The sequence below is a fragment of the Peromyscus maniculatus genome, chromosome 23 (assembly GCF_049852395.1).
Source record: "Peromyscus maniculatus bairdii isolate BWxNUB_F1_BW_parent chromosome 23, HU_Pman_BW_mat_3.1, whole genome shotgun sequence".
NCBI classification, from domain to species: Eukaryota; Metazoa; Chordata; class Mammalia; order Rodentia; family Cricetidae; genus Peromyscus; species Peromyscus maniculatus.
This window is the reverse complement of record NC_134874.1, coordinates 40,288,579-40,312,547: the sequence shown is the minus strand read 5'-3', so window position 1 is coordinate 40,312,547 and position 23,969 is coordinate 40,288,579. Positions and strand designations below refer to the sequence as shown.

General features: G+C 38.6%; 1 protein-coding gene across 1 annotated transcript in view; it reads right to left on the bottom strand.

Annotated features, from left to right (window-relative positions):
* LOC107400566 (cytochrome P450 3A13-like) overlaps positions 1-23,969 on the bottom strand; it is an 85,821-nt gene that overhangs the window by 7,568 nt on the left and 54,284 nt on the right. Inside the window, exons 13-16 of the mRNA XM_076560632.1 lie at positions 20,984-21,111; positions 19,706-19,772; positions 10,026-10,186; positions 8,183-8,409 (exon numbers count right to left, since the gene is read on the bottom strand). Of these exons, the coding sequence (XP_076416747.1) occupies positions 8,183-8,409; positions 10,026-10,186; positions 19,706-19,772; positions 20,984-21,111 (583 nt within the window). The remainder of the gene's footprint in view (positions 1-8,182; positions 8,410-10,025; positions 10,187-19,705; positions 19,773-20,983; positions 21,112-23,969) is intronic.

Sequence of the window (23,969 nt, the reverse complement as noted above, 5' to 3'; positions counted from 1 at the left end):
TCATTTTTATATAAGTAGCATGATATGGATTGGACAGGTTATTTATTGGAATACATATATATCCACACACCTGCATGGGAGTACCTAAATAACACTTTGTGAAAAAAGAGGCCATGTACGTGAAGAAATGTGGAGAGGGATCTATAGGAGAATTTGGAGTGAGGAGATGAATGAAGAAAATATATTCTAACTTATAATCTCAAAACTTAAAAAAAAAGAGTTAAAATATGATCCTGTACTTTTATTAGTAGGGCAACATTGGCAACCTAGCAACTGTTTCCATGTTGCATACAATTCCCACAGACTGGGCATTATTTTCCACTAACAGAATACACCAATTCCTATTCAAGAGGCATGAAAATAACAGCTTTCTAATGAGTAGACTACTTGAATTTGGAGGACTCACCCACTGGATAAGTTTGAGGGAATTTCCTTCACAAAACAGACAGGAATAAGACTAAGGGGACTTATATTAACATTCATCCTCAGTGATGCACCTTATACCTTCTAAGAGAAGGCTTTTTGCACCTCTACCTGCACCTATGTCTAATACAATAGATTGTTATATTTGGGAATTTATTCATATATTTTGGGATGGTTCCAGAGTAAAGAAATATAAACTTCACAACTTAAATAAGATAATTAATTTCCTAATCATGGTAATTTTACTTGCCGTCTTTGAAACACACATACACCCACACACACACACACACATACACACTCAAGCACATGTCATTAAATAGCAATTATAGATTATAGAAAGTAATCAGCAATTATAAACACGGTTTAAAATGATATTTTTTTCTAGTATCTAAATATCTACACACATTTCCAAATATGTCCAATGATGTCATTATATTAATGGAATTTATATTAAGATTTTGTGGGGAGGTAGACGGGCCCAGCGGCAGCAGCCAACAGGGATATTCAGACCCGGCGGCCCACAGAGGTAGACGGGCCCAGCAGCGGCCCGCTGAGGTAAACGGGCCCGGCGGCAGCGGCCAACAGGGACATTCAGGCCCGGCGGCAGCCGGCAGAGACATTCAGGCCAAGCAGCGGCCCACAGAGGTAGACAGGCCCGGCGGCAGAGACAAGCAGACGCAGGTAGGCCTGCGGCGGCGGCCCGCGAAGGTAGACGGGCCCAGCAACAGCCCGCTGAGGTAGACGTGCCCAGCGGCGGAAGCCGACAGGGATATTCAGACCCGGCGGCAGCCGGCAGAGACATTCAGGCCCAGCGGCGTTCCACAGAGGTAGACAGGCCCGGCGGCGGAGACAAGCAGACACAGGTAGGCCTGTGGCGGCGGCCTGTGGAGGTAGACGGACCCAGCGGCAGCCCGCTGAGGTAGACGTGCCCGGCGGCAGCGGCTGACAGAGACATTCAGGCCCGGTGGCGGCCCCCAGAGGCAGACAGAACCAGCGGCAGCTGACAGGGACCACAGGCCCGGCGGAGGACCGCAGAGGTAAACAGGCCCAGGGACAGAGACAAGCAGACGCAGCTTGGAACAGGGACGCCCCTAACCCCAACAACTGGGGAAGAAGCTATCTCCATGGGAAGGAACCAGAATGAATCTGAACACTCTGTCTGAGGACAACCCAGGGCCCAGCTGCTGATCCTGTGAAACCCAACAACTTGGAGGTGTTGGTGAGACTACCCTGCTCAGCTGAAACCCATCTGGGAGAGGATTCAGATGCCTACAGTTTAAAGTCTGAAGAAACAAGATCAGCTGAGGAGTTGACAAATGAACAAAAAGTGACCTGAGAACACAGAAGAAGGCGCTACCCAGACACCAAACCAGATCACCAGAATCATAAGTATATAATTCACCGATCGAAATCAGCTGCCCCTGAAGAAATAGCCCAATAGCACCAATTTAACCAAGAACCACTACTAAACCAAGACTAAAAATTAGAACAAGAGAGGCACTCTCAGACACAGACACCACCTGCACCTCACAGAGGAAGAGATGAGCAGACGCCAGTGCAAAAATACAGGCAACAACATAAAGACCTATATGGCAACATCAGAATCTAGTGATTCTACACCTGCAAGACCTAAACATACCATGACAGAAGAAGCAGAAGAAATCAACCCTAAAAATGACATTAAGAAGATGATAGAGGCCCTTAAAGAAGAAATAAAACATTCCCTCAATGAGGAAATAAAAACTTTCCTTAAAGAGGAATTGAAAAACTACCTTAAAGAGGAAATAAAAACTTTCCTTAAAGAGGAAATAAAAAACTCCCTTAAAGAGGAAATAAAAACTTCCCTTAAAGAGGAAATGAAAAACTCCATTAAAGAGGAAATAAAAAACTCCCTTAAAGAAATGGAAGAAAAAACGAACAAAAAATGGGAAGAAATCAAAGAAAGCCAAGAAAAAGCAATTAAACAGATGAAAGAAACATTCCAAGATCTGAAAAATGAATTTGAGACAATAAAGAAAACACATGCTGAGGGAATGCTGGAAATAGAAATCCTGACAAAACGAACAGGAACTACAGAAACAAGCATAACCAACCGATTGCAAGAGATGGAACAGAGAATCTCTGACACTGAAGACACGATAGAGAAAATAGATTCGTCAGTCAAAGAAAACAATAAAGACAAAAAAGTCCTAACACAAAACGTCCAGGAAATTTGGGACACCATGAAAAGACCAAACCTAAGAATAATAGGGATAGAAGAAGGAGAAGAATACCTACTCAAAGGCACAGAAAATATATTCAACAAAATCATAGAAGAAAACTTTCCTAACCTAAAGAAAGAAATACCTATGAAGATACAAGAAGCTTACAGAACACCGAATAGGCTGGATCCAAAAAAAAAGTCCCCTCGCCACATAATAATCAAAACACTAAACACACAGAATAAAGAAAAAATATTAAGAGCTGCAAAGGAAAAGGACCAAGTAACATATAAAGGCAAACCCATCAGAATAACACCAGACTACTCAATAGAGACTATAAAAGATAGAAGATCATGGACAAACCTCATGCAGACACTAAGAGACCATGGATGCCAACCCAGACTATTATACCCAGCAAAACTCTTAATCACCATAGGCGGAGTAAACAAAATATTCCAGGATAAAACCAGATTTAATCAATACCTGTCCACAAACCCAGCCCTACAGAAAGCACTAGAAGGGAAAATCCAACCCAAAGAAGCTAAACACATCCATGAAAAATCAAGCAATAGATAATCCTACACCAACATACACCACAGAAGGACAACACAACACAACCAAAAAAATAACAGGAATTAAAAATCACTGGTCATTAATATCCATCAATATCAATGGTCTCAACTCACCTATAAAAAGACACAGGCTAACAGAATGGATTAGAAAACAGGACCCATCCATATGCTGCATACAAGAAACACACCTTAACTCCAAAGACAGACACTACCTCCGAGTAAAGGGCTGGGAAAAGGTTTTCCAAGCAAATGGACCTAAGAAACAAGCTGGTGTAGCTATCCTAATATCTAATAAAATAGACTTCAAACTAAAATCAATCAAAAGAGACCAGGATGGACATTACATATTCATCACAGGAAAAATCCACCAAGATGAAGTCTCGATTCTAAACATTTATGCTCCAAATACAAAAGCACCCACATTCATAAAAGAAACACTACTAAAGTTTAAAACGCACATCAAACCCCACATATTAGTAGTGGGAGACTTTAACACACCACTCTCACCAAAAGATAGATCTACCAGACTGAAACTTAACAAAGAAATAAAGGACCTAACAGATGTTATGACTCAAATGGACCTAACAGATATCTACAGAATATTCCATCCTAACACAAAAGAATATACCTTCTTCTCAGCACCCCATGGAACCTTCTCAAAAATTGACCACATGCTTGGACACAAAACAAATCTCAACAGATACAAAAAAATTGGAATAACTTCCTGTATCTTATCAGACCACCATGCCTTAAAGTTAGAACTCAATAACAACAAAAATTATAGAAAACCCACAAACTCATGGAAACTGAATAATACCCACCTGAAACATCAATGGGTCAAGGAAGAAATAAAGACAGAAATTAAAGAGTTCCTAGAATTCAATGAAAATGAAAGTACAACATACCCAAACTTATGGGACACTATGAAAGCAGTGCTAAGAGGAAAATTCATAGCTCTAAATGCACACATAAAGAAGATGGAGCAATCCCATACCAATGAATTAACAGCACAACTGAAAGCTCTAGAACAAAAAGAAACAAACTCACCCAGGAGAAATAGACGCCAGGAAATAATCAAATTGAGGGCTGAAATCAACGAAATAGAAAACAAGAGAACAATACAAAAAATCAATGAAACAAAGAGTTGGTTCTTTGAAAAAATCAACAAGATAGACAAACCACTAGCCAAATTAATCAAAAAGCAAAGAGAGAACACCCAAATTCACAAAATCAGAAATGAAAAGGGAGACATAACAACAGACAATGAGGAAATCCAGAGAATCATCAGATCATACTTCAAAAACCTGTACTCCACAAAAATGGAAAACCAGGAAGAAATGGACAATTTTCTGGATAAATACCAAATACCAAAATTAAATCAAGACCAGATAAACCATTTAAATAGATCAATAACCCCTAAAGAAATAGAAACAGTCATCAAAAGTCTCCCAACTAAAAAAAGCCCAGGACCAGATGGTTTTAGTGCAGAATTCTACCAGACTTTCAAAGAAGAACTAATACCAATCCTCTTCAAAGTGTTCCACACAATAGAAACAGAAGGAACACTACCAAACTCTTTTTATGAGGCTACAATTACCCTGATACCCAAACCACACAAAGATGCAACAAAGAAAGAGAACTACAGACCAATCTCCCTCATGAACATTGATGCAAAAATACTCAACAAAATATTGGCAAACCGAATCCAAGAATACATCAAAACAATCATCCATCACGACCAAGTAGGATTCATCCCAGGGATGCAAGGATGGTTCAACATACGGAAATCAGTCAATGTAATACACCATATAAACAAACTGAAAGAAAAAAACCACATGATCATCTCCCTAGATGCTGAAAAAGCCTTTGACAAAATCCAACACCCCTTCATGATAAAGGTCTTAGAAAGAATAGGAATACAAGGAACATTTCTAAACATAATAAAAGCAATTTATAGCAAGCCAACAGCAAACATCAAATTAAATGGAGAGAAACTCAAAGCGATACCACTAAATTCAGGAACAAGACAAGGCTGTCCACTCTCCCCATATTTATTCAATATAGTACTAGAAGTTCTAGCTAGAGCAATAAGATAACAAAAGGAGATCAAAGGGATACAAATTGGCAAGGAAGAAGTCAAACTTTCACTATTTGCAGATGATATGATAGTATACATAAGTGACCCCAAAAACTCTACCAGGGAACTTCTACAGCTGATAAACTCCTTCAGTAAAGTGGCAGGATACAAGATCAACTCAAAAAAATCAGTAGCCCTCCTATACACAAATGATAAAAGGGCTGAGAAAGAAGTCAGAGAAACATCACCCTTTACAATAGCCACAAATAATATAAAATACCTTGGGATAACACTAACTAAACAAGTGAAAGACCTTTTTGATAAGAACTTTAAATCTCTAAAGAAAGAAATTGAAGAAGATATCAGAAAATGGAAGGATCTCCCATGCTCATGGATAGGCAGGATTAACATAGTAAAAATGGCAATCTTACCAAAAGCAATCTACAGATTCAATGCAATCCCCATCAAAATCCCAACACAATTCTTCACAGACTTGGAAAGAAAAATACTCAACTTTATATGGAAAAACAAAAGACCCAGGATAGCTAAAAGAATCCTATACGATAAAGCAACCCTTGGAGGCATCACCATCCCGGACCTCAAACTCTACTATAGAGCTATAGTAATAAAAACAGCTTGGTACTGGTATAAAAACCGACATACGGACCAATGGAATCGAATTGAAGACCCTGACATTAATCCATGCACATATGAACACCTGGTTTTTGACAAAGGAGCCAAAACTATACAATGGAACAAAGAAAGTATCTTCAACAAATGGTGCTGGCATAACTGGATGTCAATATGTAAAAGATTACAAACAGATCCATATCTGTCACCATGCACAAAACTCAAGTCCAAGTGGATCAAAGACCTAAACATAAATCCAGTTACACTAAACTTAATAGAAAAGATAGGAAGCACTCTTGAACGCATTGGCACTGGAGACCATTTCCTAAATAAAACACCGACAGCACAAACCCTGAGCACAACCATTAATAAATGGGACCTCTCAAAACTGAGAAGCTTTTGCAGGGCAAAAGACACAGTCAATAAGACAAAAAGACACCCAACAGATTGGGAAAAGATCTTCACCAACCCCACATCTGACAGAGGATTGATCTCCACAATATATAAAGAACTCAAGAAACTAGACATCAAAGCACTGAACAGTCCAATTAAAAAATGGGCTAAAGAGCTAAACAGAGAAATCACAAAACAAGAACTACAAATGGCTGAAAGACATTTAAAGAAATGCTCAACATCCTTAATCATCAGAGAAATGCAAATCAAAACGACTCTGAGATACCACCTTACACCTGTTAGAATGGCTAAGATCAAAAACACCAATGACAACCAATGTTGGAGAGGATGTGGAGCAAAGGGAACACTCCTCCACTGTTGGTGGGAATGTAAACTTGTACAACCACTGTGGAAATCAGTATGGCGGTTTCTCAGAAAATTAGGAATCGAACTACCTCAAGACCCAGCCATCCCACTCTTGGGCATATACCCAAAGAATGCTGATACATACCATAAAGATACATGCTCAGCTATGTTCATAGCAGCACTATTTGTAATAGCCAGAACCTGGAAACAACCTAGATGCCCATCAACGGAAGAATGGATGAAAAAAATGTGGTACATATACACAATGGAGTACTACTCAGCAGAGAAAAACAATGAAAGCATGAAATTTGCAGGCAAATGGATGGAACTAGAAAAAATCATCCTGAGTGAGGTAACCCAAACCCAGAAAGACAGTTATGGTATGTACTCACTCATTGGTGGATTCTAGATATAAAATGAACAATCAGACCACAACCCATAGAACCATAGAGGCTATATATATAGCATGGAGGTCCCTAGGATGACTGTGGCATATAATCAATTTCAGTTTTACTCAATTATTGAAAAAAAATAGCCAAATGAATGGAAACACATGAATTATGAACCAAAGGCTGAGGGGCTCCCAGCTGGATCAGGCCCTCTGAATAGGTGAGACAGTTGATTGGCTTGATCAGTTTGGGAGGCATCTAGGCAGTGGGACCAAGTCCTGTGCTCATTCCATGAGTTGGCTGTTTGAAACCAGGAACTTATGCAGGGACATTTGGCTTAGTCTGGGAGGAAGGGACTGGACCTCCCTGGACTGAGTCTACCAAGTTGATCACAGTCCTCGGGGGAGGACTTGTCCTGGAGGAGGTGGGAATGGAGGGTGGGCTGGGGGTAAGGGGAGGGCATGGGAGGGGGGAGAATAGGGGAACCCATGGCTGATATATAGAACTGAATGGTATTGTAAAATAAAAAATATATATCACAAAAAAAAAGATTTTGTGGTAGTTTGAATGAAAATAGCCCCATAGGCACATAGTGACTGGCACTATTGGAAGGTGTGGCCTTTTGTGGTAAAGTGTCACTGGTGGTGGGCTTGGAGGTCTCAGAAGCTCAAGCCAAGTCTATTGATTTTCTTCTCTCCCTGCTACCTGCTCATCTGGACGTAGAACTCTAGCTACTTCCCCAGCCCAGTGTCTGTCTACATGTTGCCATGCTTCCTGCCATGATGATAATGGACTAAATAAACCTCTGAAAACATAAGGCAGCCCCAAAGAAATATTTTCCTGTATAAAATTTACTATGGTCATAGTATCTCTTCACAATTTTAAAAACCCCAACTAAGACAGGTTTAAGCCTCTATAACAAAATTACAGAATATAGAAATATCATTTTTGGTCCAATAATGTCTGTAGTGTTTACAATAATTATCAGTATATAGTAATGGCATTCTAAAATCAAACTTAAATGTAGCAAGGTAATACAAATTTATATTTAAGTGATTAAAATAAGAGACATCTTAACATACTTAAAGAAGTCTGGTTATGTGACATTTCCCTTTCTCAGGGACCTCATACCTTTCAGGACGGAATTTCTCAGGCTCTGGCCAGTATCTTGGGTCTTGGTGAAGAACATAGACAGCTATGATCACCTGTGTCCCTTTGGGAATGAATACACCATTGACTTCAGCATTTTTCTTACTGAGCCTGTTAAGCCTGTTAGCAACTGGGTATAATCTCAGAGTTTCATTCACCACCATGTCCAGATATTCCATCTCTACCAGGGCTTCATAAGTGGCAGGTGCCTGGGAAGTTTAAAAAAATAGTACAATTCACACTTTTTTAAATCCTATGACTGAATTTAATTTATTACTATAGATGTCCAAGTTTATCAATGCCATATTAAATAGGAATAGTATATGAAATTACAGTAACTGACTTCAGTTGAATCTTTTCTCTTTGAAACTCCTTATGGTAAAACAGCCTAAAATGGAGATGAATTGAGCAAAAAGTTTATATTCTAGTGAGAGAACCATTCAGCCCCAGGCTCAGTTTCTGAAAGAAATATTTCCTTGTTACTTCATATGTTGTTCTATTAAAACTCTAACTTTCAACATCCCACAGGCTAAAGTCACCTGAAAAGAAGGTCTATATTAATCAATTAGGGATTGCTAGCTTAGATTGGATTGTGCATATATGTTGATGAGTTGAAGCCCTAAAGGTTTATTGATGTAGGAGGGTCTAGCAACTTGCATGTAGTACTATTTTCTGATTTGATGACCCTGGGTTGCATGAAAACAACTAGATAATGATACATCACTGAGTTGGCCAGAGAGCAGTCAGCAACCTTCATAGTTCCTGCTGTGCTTCTTTGGCTGTGTGTGAGTACCTTGGTCAGAAGCAGTGCTGTGTAGAGATGCAGGCAGTCCTCACTAAAAGTCTGTATCTTGAGTTCCTGCATTGACTGTCCTCAGTGTTAGTCTGTATTGTGAAAATGTAGGCTAAGTTAAATGTTTTCCTCCCCATAGTTGTTTTGGATCATGACATTTGTCACAGTGACAGAAGGAAACAAATAGAGGGTGTGAGTTTGAGGTCTGAAGATGATTTGAATACAAGTCATTGACAATCCAGCCAGTCCCAGAGTTCAGGTACCTCACACACACACTATGCATTTGGGGCATAGATGAGAAGACAGTTCATATGATGTTTGGCTCTCACATTGTGGGACTCTGAAGCTACCATGATGAAGAGGTGAAGAGTTTAAGCTGAAAGCTGCCATGATGCCCTTTGTTTTATTCTAATTATGTGATTAGAGAAAGGAATAATGAATACCATAGCTAAATCAGCCTTCACAGAAAGACAAGACACGAATCATATTAGTAATGCCAAAGAATTTGCAGTAAAAATAATACAGCTATCAGGTCAATTGTTTAAGTTCTAGGGGTATGGTTAAGAGCACTGTTTACTCTTACAGAGGACCCAAGTTCAGTGCCCAGTACACATATGGTAAGCATATTTCCCAGAAGTCTAATTACAGGAAATCTGAGGCAATTTTCTGGCTTCCTCATGTTTTAGATATGCATATGTTACAGATATATACATGCAGGCAAAACACCCATTTGAGTTTAAAGAAGAAACTTGACTGACACTTGATTATCCCTAAAAATCTAAAGATATTTTATGCATGTTTTTGATTTGTTTCATTGTAGTTAGAGATAGTGTTTATTACAGGGTCAGTACAGAATTACAGAGATTAATTTTTCTCTACACATATGTTTTTCTTTGTTTTAGATTTTCACAGGTTATGGCTGAAAGAATCAATTCTTACTGTATTTACTATAATTCTAAATTCAAGTACAGAAGTAGTGTTTCACATTGAGGTTTGACATTTTCCCTGTAGCTTCCAGCACCATCCACTCACCTTATTGGGCAGGACTGTATCAATCTCATTCTGAAGCTCCTTCTGAACATTGGGGTGAATCGCCAGTAAATACATAATAAAGGAAAGAGCAGTGCTTGTTGTCTCATAGCCAGCAAAAATAAATGTGATTGATTGGGCCAGGATCTCCAGATCAGAAAGAGCTGAAATGAGATTAGACATTTTATGTCAGTGATCAAAGCTGGTGCCTACACAGAGCCTTCACCTGCTTTGATCTACCATTTTTGATACAGGAAGGTACACTGCACTTTATCTACAATGGTGTACTGCCTGCAAGATATGCAAGGGCAATGGTGGCACAATACGTGTGGGAGTAACCAACCAATAACTGGTTTGACTTACGACCTACTCCATGAGATGGAACCAAGATTGGCACCACTTAGGTGACCTAGAACCTGAGACTAGATATCCCAGGGACCGAGAGCAAATAATACTGTTGTAAAAAATAAAAGAAGACAGAAAGAAAGAAAGGAAGAAAGAAAGAAAGGAAGGAAGGAAGGAAGGAAGAAAGAAAGAAAGAAAGAAAGAAAGAAAGAAAGAAAGAAAGAAAGAAAGAAAGAAAGAAAGAAAGAAAGAAATGAAGGGATAAAATGACTCCAAATGATATTCTGTTTTACTTGTAGATAAGTGCCTTGCTCAGTCATCATGATAGAAGACTCCTCCGACAGCTGATGGAAACAAATGTAGAGAAAGACAGGCAGACAATAGGCAGATAGTGAGAGCATTTGGAAAACTCAGTCTTAAGTAGGATGTCTCCACCAAATCCCTCTCTTCATAGTTCAGGAAATCCCACAGAAAAGGAGTCAGGAAGACTCTATGAGGCAGTGGGGATGAAAATACCAAGAAAAACAAGAATACAAGAGGACTCCAATTCAACATGATGAAATGTCATATGAACACCAAGAGACTTAAGAAGCATGAATCAGGTCTTTGCAGGTATCTACAAGTCCTCTGTGTATGTATTATGGATCCCAGTGTTTCTATGGTATTCTTGAGTGTGCAAATGAATGGGTCTCTGATTCTTGGTTCTTCCTTTAGACTCTTTTCTTCTGTTAGTTTTTCTTCCCCAGCTTTGATATATTAGTATTTGTCTTTCTATAGTTTATTTTGTTACATCAGAAAATGAGTGCATAAATGAAAACCTAGTCACTGGAGTAAAGGGAAACAACTGAGCTGTCTTTTATATGTGTTGGGAGAGGAAAAAATCAGGTTTCTTTCCAAATGGAGTGACACTGGGAATATCAACCACTCCAGGACAGGCTTCATTCTCAGCAGTCATTGCCCAATATATTATGGACTCTACAGTGTGTGTGTGTGTGTGTGTGTGTGTGTGTGTGTGTGTGTGTGTGTGCTTTTACGTTACATTTTAGTGTTTGTTTTTGGTACTGTTTTGTGTTTTCTCCTTTGTTTTGAGTAATTTTCTGTTGTATTGGGCTTTTGTTTGCTTTTGAAAAAGAACTTAAACTTCCCTGGTGGATGGAGGCCTTTGAAGAGAGGAAGAATATGATCAAAACATTTAATTTAATAAATTGTTTAGTAGTAGAAAATAACAAAAATTGGGCATTGACTTCAAATGTGCGATCAACTATTGAATTAATTAAAATTTCCAAAACACATATCGTAGTACCAATGTTTAGAAAGAAGCATTACTGTGAAACACTACACCCAGTCACAGTGAGTAAGAGAATGAAGAAGAAATACATTGTAGACACCGGGATTTTTCTTCTTTAACGTACTGTGTTATTGTGAAAGGAAAAATAAATTTCCACAGTCCCTTAAGCTAGTGAACACACTTCCAATGCATGAACCACAGTGAAAGTTGCTATTTGGACACTCTGATTTCTGATTGGGTGCTCTGGAAGCAGATTTGCAAGTAGAGATTCTGATTCAGTGGCCCAGCCTGAGGCTGAGAATAAACATTTGACTGATGATATGACCCACACATCAATGAAGACTCTTAGGGTATTAAATTAATGCTCATAACAGACCTTCTGATCTTAAAAGTTTCATTAAAATATAATTATTTCCTGCCCAGACCCCATCCCTGGGCACCAGCCACTCCAGGGAAGACCTGCCGAACTTGGCCCCAGGTTCTGGCCACCGAGCAGGTTCCCTTCTAGCCCCACCGGGAAAGATCCCTCTTCTCCAAGACGCCCGGAAGACCCTGCAATCTCCATGCCCTGCCCCCACACCCACCCGCCTGAGACCCCAGCCACTTCCTGAGACTTAGATACCAGCCCCCAGCTCCCATCTGGCCCCGGACTTCCCTTCTGGACCAGAGAGAGCTCCCATCCTACCCTGAACTTCCCTTCTGGACAAGAGCTCCCATCCTGTCCCAGACTTCCCTTCTGGACAAGAGCACCCATCCTGACCCGGACTTCCTGTCTGGACAGGAGCTCCCATTCTGCCTCAGAGTTCCCATTTGGACAAGAGAGCTCCCATCTGGGCAAGAAAGAGAGACTTCCTGAATCTGTCAGCTCTGTCTGAACCAAGTGCACTGATAAGACCAAGAATGAACCACAAGGAGATGGGCAGACATCAAGGCAGAAGTACATACAACAAAATGAAGAGCAATACAGCATCACCAGAATCTAGCCCACCTCCAACATCTAGACCTGAACATCAAAAATTGGAAGTAGCAGAAGAAAACAGCCTTATGAATAACATCACGAAGAAGGTAGAGGCTTGTGTAGAGGAAAAGACAAAAAAAATGAGAAGAATGCTATAAACAACTAGAGGAAACAGCAAACAAATTAGAAGAAATAAATAAAGTCCTGGAAGAAAACAATAAAGTCCTGGAAGAAAACAATTATGTACTGAAAGAAAATCATGAAAAAGCAATGAAACAAATAAAGGAAACAGTCCAAGACATGAAAAGGGAAATAGAAACAATGAAGAACACACAAACAGAGGGAATGCTGGAAATAGAAAAATCTGAGTTAACAGTCGGGAACTTCAGATGCAAATATAACCAACAGAATGCAAGAGATGGAAGAGAGGATATCTGGCGTTGAAGATACAGTAGAAGAAATAGATTCATCAGTCAAAGAAAACACTAATGACAACAAAGTGAAGAACCAAAATGTCCAAAAATTTGGGACACAATGAAAAGACAAAACCTACCAATAATAGTGATAGAAGAAGGAGAATACCAACTCAAAGGCACAGAAAATATATTCAACAAAATCATAGAAGAAAACTTTCCCAACTTAAAGAAGGAAATTCCTATGAAGATACAAGAAGCCTACAGAACACCAAACAGAATAGACCCCCCAAAATTCCCCACTCCACATAATAATTAAACAACTAAACATGCAGAATAAAGAAAAAATATTAAGAGCAGCAAAGGAAAAAGGCCAAGTGAGCTATAAAGGCAAACCCATGAGAATAACACCCGATTTCTCAATGGAGACTTTCAAAGCCAGAAGGACCTGGACAGATGTACTGCAGACACTAAGAGACCATGGATGTCAGCCCAGACTAATATACCCAGCAAAACTTTCAATCATCATAGACGGAATGAAAAAGACATTCCAAGACAAAGCCAGATGTAAATAATACTTATCCACAAACCCAGCAATACAGAAAGCACTAGAAGGAAAATTCAAACCTAAGGAAGTCAGATACACCCTCGAAAGCACAATCAATAGATAAAGCCACAGTAATAAACCCCGAAGAAGAGAAGTACACAAACTACCACCAAAAAATAACAGGCATGAACAATCATTGATCATTAATATCCCTTAATATCATTGGACTTAATTCACATATAAAAAGACATAGGCTTACAGAATTGATATGAAAGCAAGACCCATCTTTCTGCTGCATACAAGAAACACATCTCAAATTCAAAGACAGACACTACCTAAGAAAAAAAGGCTGGGAAAACACTTTCCAATCAAATGGTCTTAAGAAACAAGTGGGTATAGCCATTCTGATATCCAACAAAATAGACTTCAAACTAAAATAAATCAAAAGAGATCAAGAAGGGCATTATATACTCATCACAGGAGAGATCCACCAAGATGAAGTTTCAATTCTGAACATTTATGCCCCAAACACAAGAGTACCCACATATGTAAAAGAAACATTACTAAAGCTTAAACCACATATTAAACCCTACACATTAACAGTGGGAGATCTCAATATGCCACTTTCTCCACTCAACAGATCTCCCAAATCAAAACTTAACAGAGAAATAAAGGACTTACCTGATGTCATGATCCAAATGGACCTAATAGATATCTACACAACATTCCACCCTAACAAGAAAGAATATACCTTCTTCTCATCACCCCATGGAACTTTCTCTAAAATTGACCACATACTTGGCCACAAAGCAAACCTCAACAGAGCCAAAACATTTGGAATAACCATCCTGTGTTCTGTCAGACCACCATGGTTTAAATTAGATTTCAACAACAACAAAAACTACAGAAAACCTACAATTTCATGGAAACTGAATAATGCTCAACTGAATCACCAATGGGTTAAAGAAGAAATAATAAAAAGAAAATAAAGTCTTCCAAGAGATCAACGAAAATGAAGACACCACATACCCAAACTTATGGGACACTATGAAAGCAGTGCTAAGAGGGAAATTCATAGCACTAAATGCCCACATAAAGAAGTTGGAGAAATCTCACACTAGTGACTTACCAGCACACCTGAAAGCTCTAGAACAAGAAGAAGCAAAATCTCCCAGGAAGAATAGATGCCAGGAAATTATCAAAGTGAGAGGTGAAATCAATAAAATAGAAACTAAGAGAACAATACAAAAAATTAATGAAACTAAGAGTTGGTTCTTTGAGAAAATCAACAAGATAGACAAGCCCCTATCCAAAATAACCAAGAGACAGAGATAGAGATTCCAAATCAACAAAATCAGAAATGAAAAGGGGGACATAACAACAGACATTGAGGAAATCCAGAGAATTATCAGGTCATATTTCAAAAACCGCTACTCCACAAAACTGGAAAACCTAAACAAAATGGATAATTTTCTGGGTAGGTACCACATACCTTAGTTAAATCAAGACCAGATAAACTATTTAAATTGTCCAATAACCCCTAAGGAAATATAATCAGTCAAAAAGTCTCCTAACCAAAAAAGGCCAGGACCAATCAACAGTTGGATTCAGCACAGAATTCTACCAGATCTTCAAAGAAGAGTTAATACCAATACTCTCTAAATTGTTCCACACAATAGAAACAGAAGGAACATTACCAAACTCCTTCTATGAGGCTACAATTACCCTGATTCCTAAACCAAACAAGGATACAACAAAGAAAGAGAACTACAGACCAATCTCCCTCATAAACATTGATGCAAAAATATTCAATGAAATACTGGCAAACAGACTCCAAGAACACATCAAAACAATTATCCACCATGATCAAGTAGGCTTCATCCCAGGGATGCAAGTGTGGTTCAACATACAAAAGTCCTTCATTGTAATATGCCATATAAACAAACTCAAAGAAAAAAAACACATGATCATCTCACTAGAGATAGAAAAGGCATTTGACAAAATCCAACACCCCTTCATGATAAAAGTCTTGGAGAGATCAGGAATACAGGGAACATACCTAAACATAATAAAGGCAATTTACAGCGATCCAACAGCCAACATCAAATGAAATGGATAGAAACTCAAAGCAATTCCACTAAAATCAGGAATGAGGCAAGGTTGTCCACTCTCCCCATACTTATTCAAGATAGTACTTGAAGTTCTAGCCAGAGCAATAAAACGACATAAGGAGATTAAGGAGATACAAATTGGCAAGGAAGAAGTCAAGCATTCCCTATTTGCAGATGACATGATAGTATACTTGAGTGACCCCATAGATTCCACCAAGGAAGTGATAAAGCTTATAAACACCTTCAACAACATAGCAGGATACAAGATCAACTCAAAAAATCAGTAGCCCTCCTATATACAATGGACAAAGAAGTTGAGAAGGGAATCAGAGATACATCATCCTTTACAATAGACACAAATGACATAAAATACCTTGGGATAACGCTAACCAAGCAAGTGAAGGACCTATATGACAAGAACTTTAAGTCCCTGAAAAAAGAAATTGAAGAAGATGTTAGAAAGTAGATAGATCCCCCATGCTCATGGATAGGCAGGACAAACAGAGTAAAAAATGGCAATTTTACCAAAAGCAATCTACAAATTCAATGCAATCCCCATCAAAATACCAACACAATTCTTCACAGACCTGGAAAGAATAATACTCAACTTCATATGGAAAAACAAAAAACCGAGGATAGCCAAAAGATTCCTGTACAATAAAACAACCTCTGGAGGCATCACAATCCCTGACTTCAAGCTCTACTATTGAGCTACAGTAATAAAAACAACTTGGTATTGGCATAAAAACCGACAAGTGGACCAATGGAATCGAATTAAAGACCCTGACATTAATCCACATACCTATGAACATATAAATTTTGACAAAGAAGCCAAAAGTGTACAATGGAAAAAAGAAACTATCTTCAACAAATGGTGCTGGCATAAATGGATATCAATATGTAGAAGGCTGCAAATAGATCCATATCTGTCACCGTGCACAAAACTTAAATCCAAGTGGATCAAGGATCTCAACATAAATCCAGCTACTCTGAACCTGCTAGAAGAGAAAGTAGGAAGTTGTCTTGAACGCATTGGCATAGGAGATCACTTCCTAAATGTAACACCAGTAGCACAGACACTGAGAGAAACAATCAATGGGACCTCTTGAAACTGAGAAGCTTTTGTAGATCAAAGAATACCGTCAACAAGGCAAAGCGACAGCCTACAGAATGGGAAAAGATTTCACCAACCCCACATCTGACAGAGGTCTGATATTCAGAATATATAAGGAACTCAAGAAATTAGACATCAAAACGACCAACAGTCCAATTAAGAAACGGCCTATAGAATTAAACAAAGAATTCTCAAGAGAGGAAACTCAAATGGCTGAAAGACATTTAAGGAATTGCTCAACATCCCTAATCATCAGGGAAATGCAAATCAAAACAACTCTGAGATACCACCTTATGCCTGTCAGAGTGGCTAAGATCAAAAACACTGAAGACACTTTATGCTGGAGAGGATGTGGAACTAGGGGAATTCTCCTCCACTGCTGATGGGAATGCAAGCTTGTACAACCACTTTGGAAATCAATATGGCACTTTCTTAGAAAATTGGGAATCAATCTCCCCGAAGATCCAGCTATACCACACTTGGGCATATACCCAAGAAATTCTCAATCTTACCACAAGAGCACATGCTCAGCTATGTTCATATCAGCATTGTTTGTAATAGCCAAAACCTGGAAACAACCTAGATGCCTTTCAACTGAAGAATGGATAAATAAATTATAGCACATATACACAATGGAATACTACTCAGCAGAGAAAAACAATGACATCATGAGGTTTGCAGTCAAATGGATGGATCTAGAAAGAAAACATCCTGAGTGAGGTAACCCAGATTCAGAAAGACAAATAAGGTATGTACTCACTCATAGGAGCATACTAGAAGTGGAACAAGGATGACTGGACTGCTACTCACATCACCAGGGAGGCTCCCTGAAAAACAGGACCCCAAGAAAGACACGAGGATCGCCCAATGAAGCAGAAATGGCTGAGATCTACATGAACAACCTGGACATGAGTGGGAGTAATGAAGGGTGAGGGTCGAGGGAAAGAGAGCCTGTGGGAGCTGGAGATCCCAGCTAGATCAAGAACAGAGAGAGAACAAGGAATAGGAGACCATGCTAAATGAAGACCACATGAGAAAAGGAAGAAACAAAGTGCTAGAGAGGCCCACAAAAATCCACAAAGATACCCCCCAATAGACTGCTGGCAATGGTCGAGAGACAGCCGGAACTGACCTTCTCTGGTGATGGGATGGCCAAACACCCTAATAGTCATGCCAGAAACCCCATCCAAGGACTGAGGAATCTGGATGCAGAGATCAATGGCTAGGCCCCAGGTGGAGCTCTGGGAGTCCAATTAGCGAGAAAGAGAAGGGTTCATATGAGCAAGAATTGTTGAAACCAAGATTGGATAAATCACAGGGACAAATAGCCCAATGAGTGGATACACATGAACTATGAACCAAAGGCTGAGGGCTTCCCAACTGGATCAGGCCCTCTGAATAGATCTCTGAAGTATTTGAAGGCCACCTGGGCAAACATCCTAATTGTTGTGCTAGAAACTCCATCCAAGGACTGAGGGAACCGGATGCAGAGATCCACAGTCAGGCCCCAGGAGTAGCTCCAGGAGTCCAATTGGTGAGAAAGAGGAGGGTTTGTATGAGCGAGAACTGTTGAGACCAAGGTTGGAAAAAGCAGAGGGACAAATATACAAATGAAAGGAAACACATGAACTATGAACAAATAGCTGAGGAGCCCCCAACTAGATCAGGCCCTCTGGATAAATACGGCAGTTGATTAGCTTGATCTGCTTGGGAGGCATCCAGACAGTGGGACCGGGTCCTGTCCTAAGTGCAGGAACTGGCAATTTGGAACCTGGGGCTTATACAGGGATACTTGTCTCATTCTGGGAAGAGGGGACTGGACCTGCCTGGACTGAATTTAACAGGTTGAACTCAATCCTTCGGGGAGTCTTTGCCCTGGAGGAGATGGGAATTGGGGGTGTGCTGGGGAGAAGGGGGGGAGAACAAGGAAATCCATGGCTAATATGTAAAATTAAATTTAATGAATAAATTTAAAAAATGAAAAAAAACAGTTGACCACAAGCCATTTTCACCAAGAATAATATATATATATATATGTATATATATATAATTATATTAATATATTATAAATAAAATATAATTATATAATTATATTATAAATAAAAATATATTATTTATATATTTATATAATATATATTATAATTATTTCCTTACCCTCTTTGTGTCCTTCCTCCTAGCCCTCCCATGCCAAACCTCCACTCTTAAAATTTAGGGGCTCTTCTTTAAATATTTTTATTACATGCACAAATTAATAGTCATAAATATAACCTGCTGAATCTGCTCAGTTTTGCCTACTTGTGCTTGTTTCTGAATTGGCAACTTAGTATTGGATAAACAATCAGGGACCCATGCTTTGGAAAGACTATTTATCTTTCTCTCTCTCTCTCAGATGACCTGAACTACCTGGATCTCTTCATATATGGCTGGGTTCTCATCAAATTTTCCACGTCTACAATGGAATGTTAACTGTTGTTGGGTGAATCCAGGTCTTGGTTAGTTAGCCTTGTAGATGAGATTTCATGGTTGTGGCTTGTCAGTCACAGAGGGAAGATACAATAAACATAATATATTCTGTATGCATTTACACCATGATTTTAGAAAGTGCCTCAGGCTGCTTCCTATAAAAGCATTTCTGAGCTGGGCAGTAGTGGCACACACCTTTAATCCCAGCACTCAGGAGGCAGAACCAGGCAGATCTCTGTGAGTTTGAGGCCAGCCTGGTCTACAAAGCAAGTAACAGGAAAGGCACAAAGCTACATAGAGAAACCCTGTCTCAAAAAAACCAAAAAAAAAAGCATTTCTGTGAATTAGTAGGAAGCTTTTTCTGCATGAATGACCCCTTTACATGTCAAGAATTAGCCCCTTCCTCTGTGCATTCCCTTTAGACCCTAAATTATACTTAGTTACGTTTATGGGACTCCATGTCTTTGGAATTCTGGGAGTTCATCATCAGCTGAAGAAAATCCACTCGATGCTAAAAGGATAAAGAAAATTTAAAAACAGAAAGTGGGTTTCAGGGCAAAATAAGTGTGAAATGTAGAAGTTTAACTCTCATGTGAGGAAATGGCTCATTCAAGAGTTCAGCTAATGTTGTCTGAATACTAGTAACACAGAACACTGACCTATAGGTTTGCAGGAACAAAAAGTTCATCATAAGGCCAGTTGTGATGGCACACACTTTCATGACAGCACTTTAGGAGGCAGGCTCATCTTTGAGTTTGAGTCCAGCCTGGTCTATAAAATGGTTTCCAGGATAGCCAGTGCTACTCAGAGAGACCTTGTCATGAAAAAGTATCTTTTTAAATAAGGCTATCAGGGTAGTGTATCATGCTGCCATGTCCAACACCATTTCTCCTAGCTTTTCCTCATTCTAAGCATCTGTGGCTATTGATGACAGACTCCTGGCTGGATGGTTGTAGTTTCTTCTCCTTGACATACTATTTTCCAATATCTCATATTCATCAACTGATGTTTCTTGAACTGATTGCTAGGTTTCATGTGATTGCCTACTCTCTTAGAGTTGCTATTGCTGTGAAAAGACACCATTACTTTGGCAACTCTTATAAATAAAAACATTTAACTCCAGGGGCTCACTTACAGTTTGGAAATTTAGTCCATTAGAGTCATGGCAGAAAGCAAGGCAGTATACAGGCAGACATGATGCTACAAAGGTAGCTAAGAATTATTACACCTTGTCAGGCAACTAGAGGTGGTCTGAGACACTGGGCATGGCTTAAGCATATATGAGATCAAAGCCCACCTACACAGTGACACACTTCCTCCAATAAGGCCACTCTTACTCCAAAAAAACACACCTCCTAATAGTGCTACTCCCTTTGGGAGTCAATTTCTTTCAAGAAACCACAACTACAAATATTATAAAACCCAGAATTCTAGCAAAGAATCAATGGCACCACCACAGACATGATGCTGACACCCTGACAGCCTTCTGTCAGCATTTTTTCTGCCAACATCCTTATCCTTAATCCAGCATGTATGCAGTATAAAGCAAAACTGAGTTATACAAGTGGCAATCTCAATGCTCAAAGATATTGGCAAAATTCTAGGCATATTACAAATTGAACAAACCAAATATATCACACATCTGAAGAGGGATTTCTATCAGGAATGTGTGTCTTTTGAAAGCATTACCATAGGAATAAAATAAACTTTTTCATATTTTACCTCTTGGGTATTTTCAAGTCGATCTTTTTTGGTCTTTTCTATAAATTTCTTAAAAAATGAGGTAGCATCACTGGGAAACATGCAGATGTTTAATTTGTTATATATTCTGGAAAGGAATGGAAAGAGCGCTGTAGGGAAAAGAAAAAATGATTAAAATAAAAATGTAAGCTTTTGACAGTTATTTTATTCACCAATTGCAAAATTTGAACAATTTAAGTGAAATATCGAAACCACGGGAATAATTATTGTAGAAATCAGTTAATTGCAAAATATAGTGTATCACTCCTAAAAGTATTTGAATTTTAAATAAAAACACAGAAAGAAGAGTTCAGCTCCAGGAAGATTCAGTGTGCAAATTCTATGAAATATTTATCAGATAATTCTTACCAGTTCTTCACAGGCATTTCTAAAACTTATAAAACTAGAGGAAAGTAGAGAATTGAATCTGGTTGATTCTACTGCACTGTTACTAACATCACAATGTATTTCGGGATAGAAACATGTGTAGAAATGTGACTTAAATATACCAAAGGCATATTATCAGTAAAACACTTACCAATGGAATGCAGAAATATGAAAAGAATGCTTTTGTAGGCTACCCAATGAGGCACAACACAGAATAAACCCAAATCACAAAAGCAAGCAGACATGGAGTATTTTGAAAAATCTCACATAAAACTAAGAGCCAACATAGAAATTGAAAGAGTAAGTCTTAGACAATGAGAGTTTTCTCATTCTATCATTACTTCTACTCCGTGATTAGAACCAAAAAGCAGGTGCATGTATGTATCTTTTGTGCTACAGCATTAATACATAAAACATACATGAAAATAAATTGCATTTGTCTGCTCTGGAGGCTGAGTCAAAGAAACACACGTTTGAAAGCAGACTTGATTAGTAAATAGAATCTGTTTAAATATTAAGAAAGATTGCAGTGTTGGTGATGAAAGGCATAGCCTTTTACATACTAGCCAAGACCCATGTCATAAAACTCCAACTCTAGCATTTGGGTTTGAGGAAGAATCTTGATTTAATGTAGGATAGGGCAAGAACTGAATTCTTCCCACTTCTATTGCCCTACTGTAGGGATTAAAATTATTCCTCAACACTGTTGACACAGTCCTGTTCTTACACTTTAGTGTTTTCATATCTAATGTAACAAATAATACCAATGATTATAAAGAAAACACCATTTACAAAATAATCAAATTAAATAATCATGGTCCAACCACTGCACACGTGTCCATCATCCCCTATCAATGTCATGGGGCATGGTCTAGGAAGAACTTGATGCTGAAACTCAACATAAAGAATATTATGGAGCAGGACTTTTGGGGAGAACAATGCAGAGGCTCTCCCAGTGATGAGATAACCCAATATTCAGGGCATTTACCCCTATTATCCAATAGATCCACTCAATTGCATTTCCTCCTATAGCTATTCCTTTTTTATACCACACCCAAGGTCCATGTAGGAAGGTAAGCCCAGTTTTTCAATATTCACATCTTATGTAATTTTTTGCTTTTGAAAATGTTTTCATCCATCATTTCTTCCATCTTAGTAACACAGACTGTCCTGGTTACAGAATTTCTGTGGCTCAGTTGCATAAGAGATAGGACTGTTCTACATGATATGTCTGCATAGTCTTACCTCTCTTTTTCCAATTTACCTTTAGCCCAAACTGTGAAATCTTTCTGTACTCCCAGATTTTACTCTATCATGATGTTTTTGCCACTCCTCTAGGTCCCACTTAGTAACACTCATTAATTGCTAATCCCACCATGACTTATTTCCTATGCTTCCCCTTTATTTCTACTTATATCCCCAACATGTAACATGTCAGTATAGAGAGACTGGAGTATTCCTTTTCTCCGTAATACAGTGAGTTCTTAAAGAATGACTAATGACTCCTTTGACGTCAACTGCTACACTAATTTCATAGAGGATTTGATGATTAATAAGGATCACTGGGAGAAGAGATTGGAGCCCTGAACACAAGCCTAAGAGAAGAAAATATCATTTCAACCCTACTACAGCCAAGTCTTTCCTGAACATTGAAAAAACTCCAAATGAAGGGAGAAAGATGAACACATGACTGTCTCCTGAATTAATCCCGAGGAAACACCAAAAGATGAAAGAAATAAGGAAATTGAATCTACATATTAAGATGGAATTTGCTAAAGAGATAGATACACAGAAGAAAAACAAAATGAAATGATGACAGAAATTAAAGTTTCATTAAGTCAAATACAAATTTCCGTGGAAAGGATCAGAAATAGAGTGGATCACAGAGAAGACAGAATGTGAGGGCAGGAAGACAAGGCAGAATAATAAGATCATTCAGTCATTAACCTTGATCGCTTTATTAAACATTTCTAAGTTTTGACTATATAAGAAAAAAAGTCTATGACTTCCAGCATAGAGCAATGACAAGAATTCCATGTCAAGAAAATATTATCAATAAAATCATAGAACTGGAGTCCCAGGCTGAATGAAAGAAATGTTTATCAAGATCCAAAATAGATAAAAAGTATAAAACAAACCAAAAAAAAAAAAAAAAAAAAAAAGCCGGGCGGTGGTGGCGCACGCCTTTAATCCCAGCACTTGGGAGGCAGAGGCAGGCGGATCTCTGTGAGTTCGAGGCCAACCTGGGCTACCAAGTGAGTTCCAGGAAGAGGCGCAAAGCTACACAGAGAAACCCTGTCTCGAAAAACCAAAAAAAAAAAAAAAAAAAAAAAAAAAGTATAAAACAGATAAAAAAGACCAGAGAAGAAACTTCCCATTATACATTAAAAATAAATGTGAATACAGAGAATAAAGAAAGTATACTGGAAGCTTTGAGAAGAAGGACAAAGTCACATATAAAGACAGGTCTATGAGCATAACTCCTAAACATCAAAATTGAAAAAAAAAAATGCCCGGATAGCATAGAAATTTGTATTTCATGTTTGGAAAATAAGTGCTACTGAAAAATAAGTGATATATA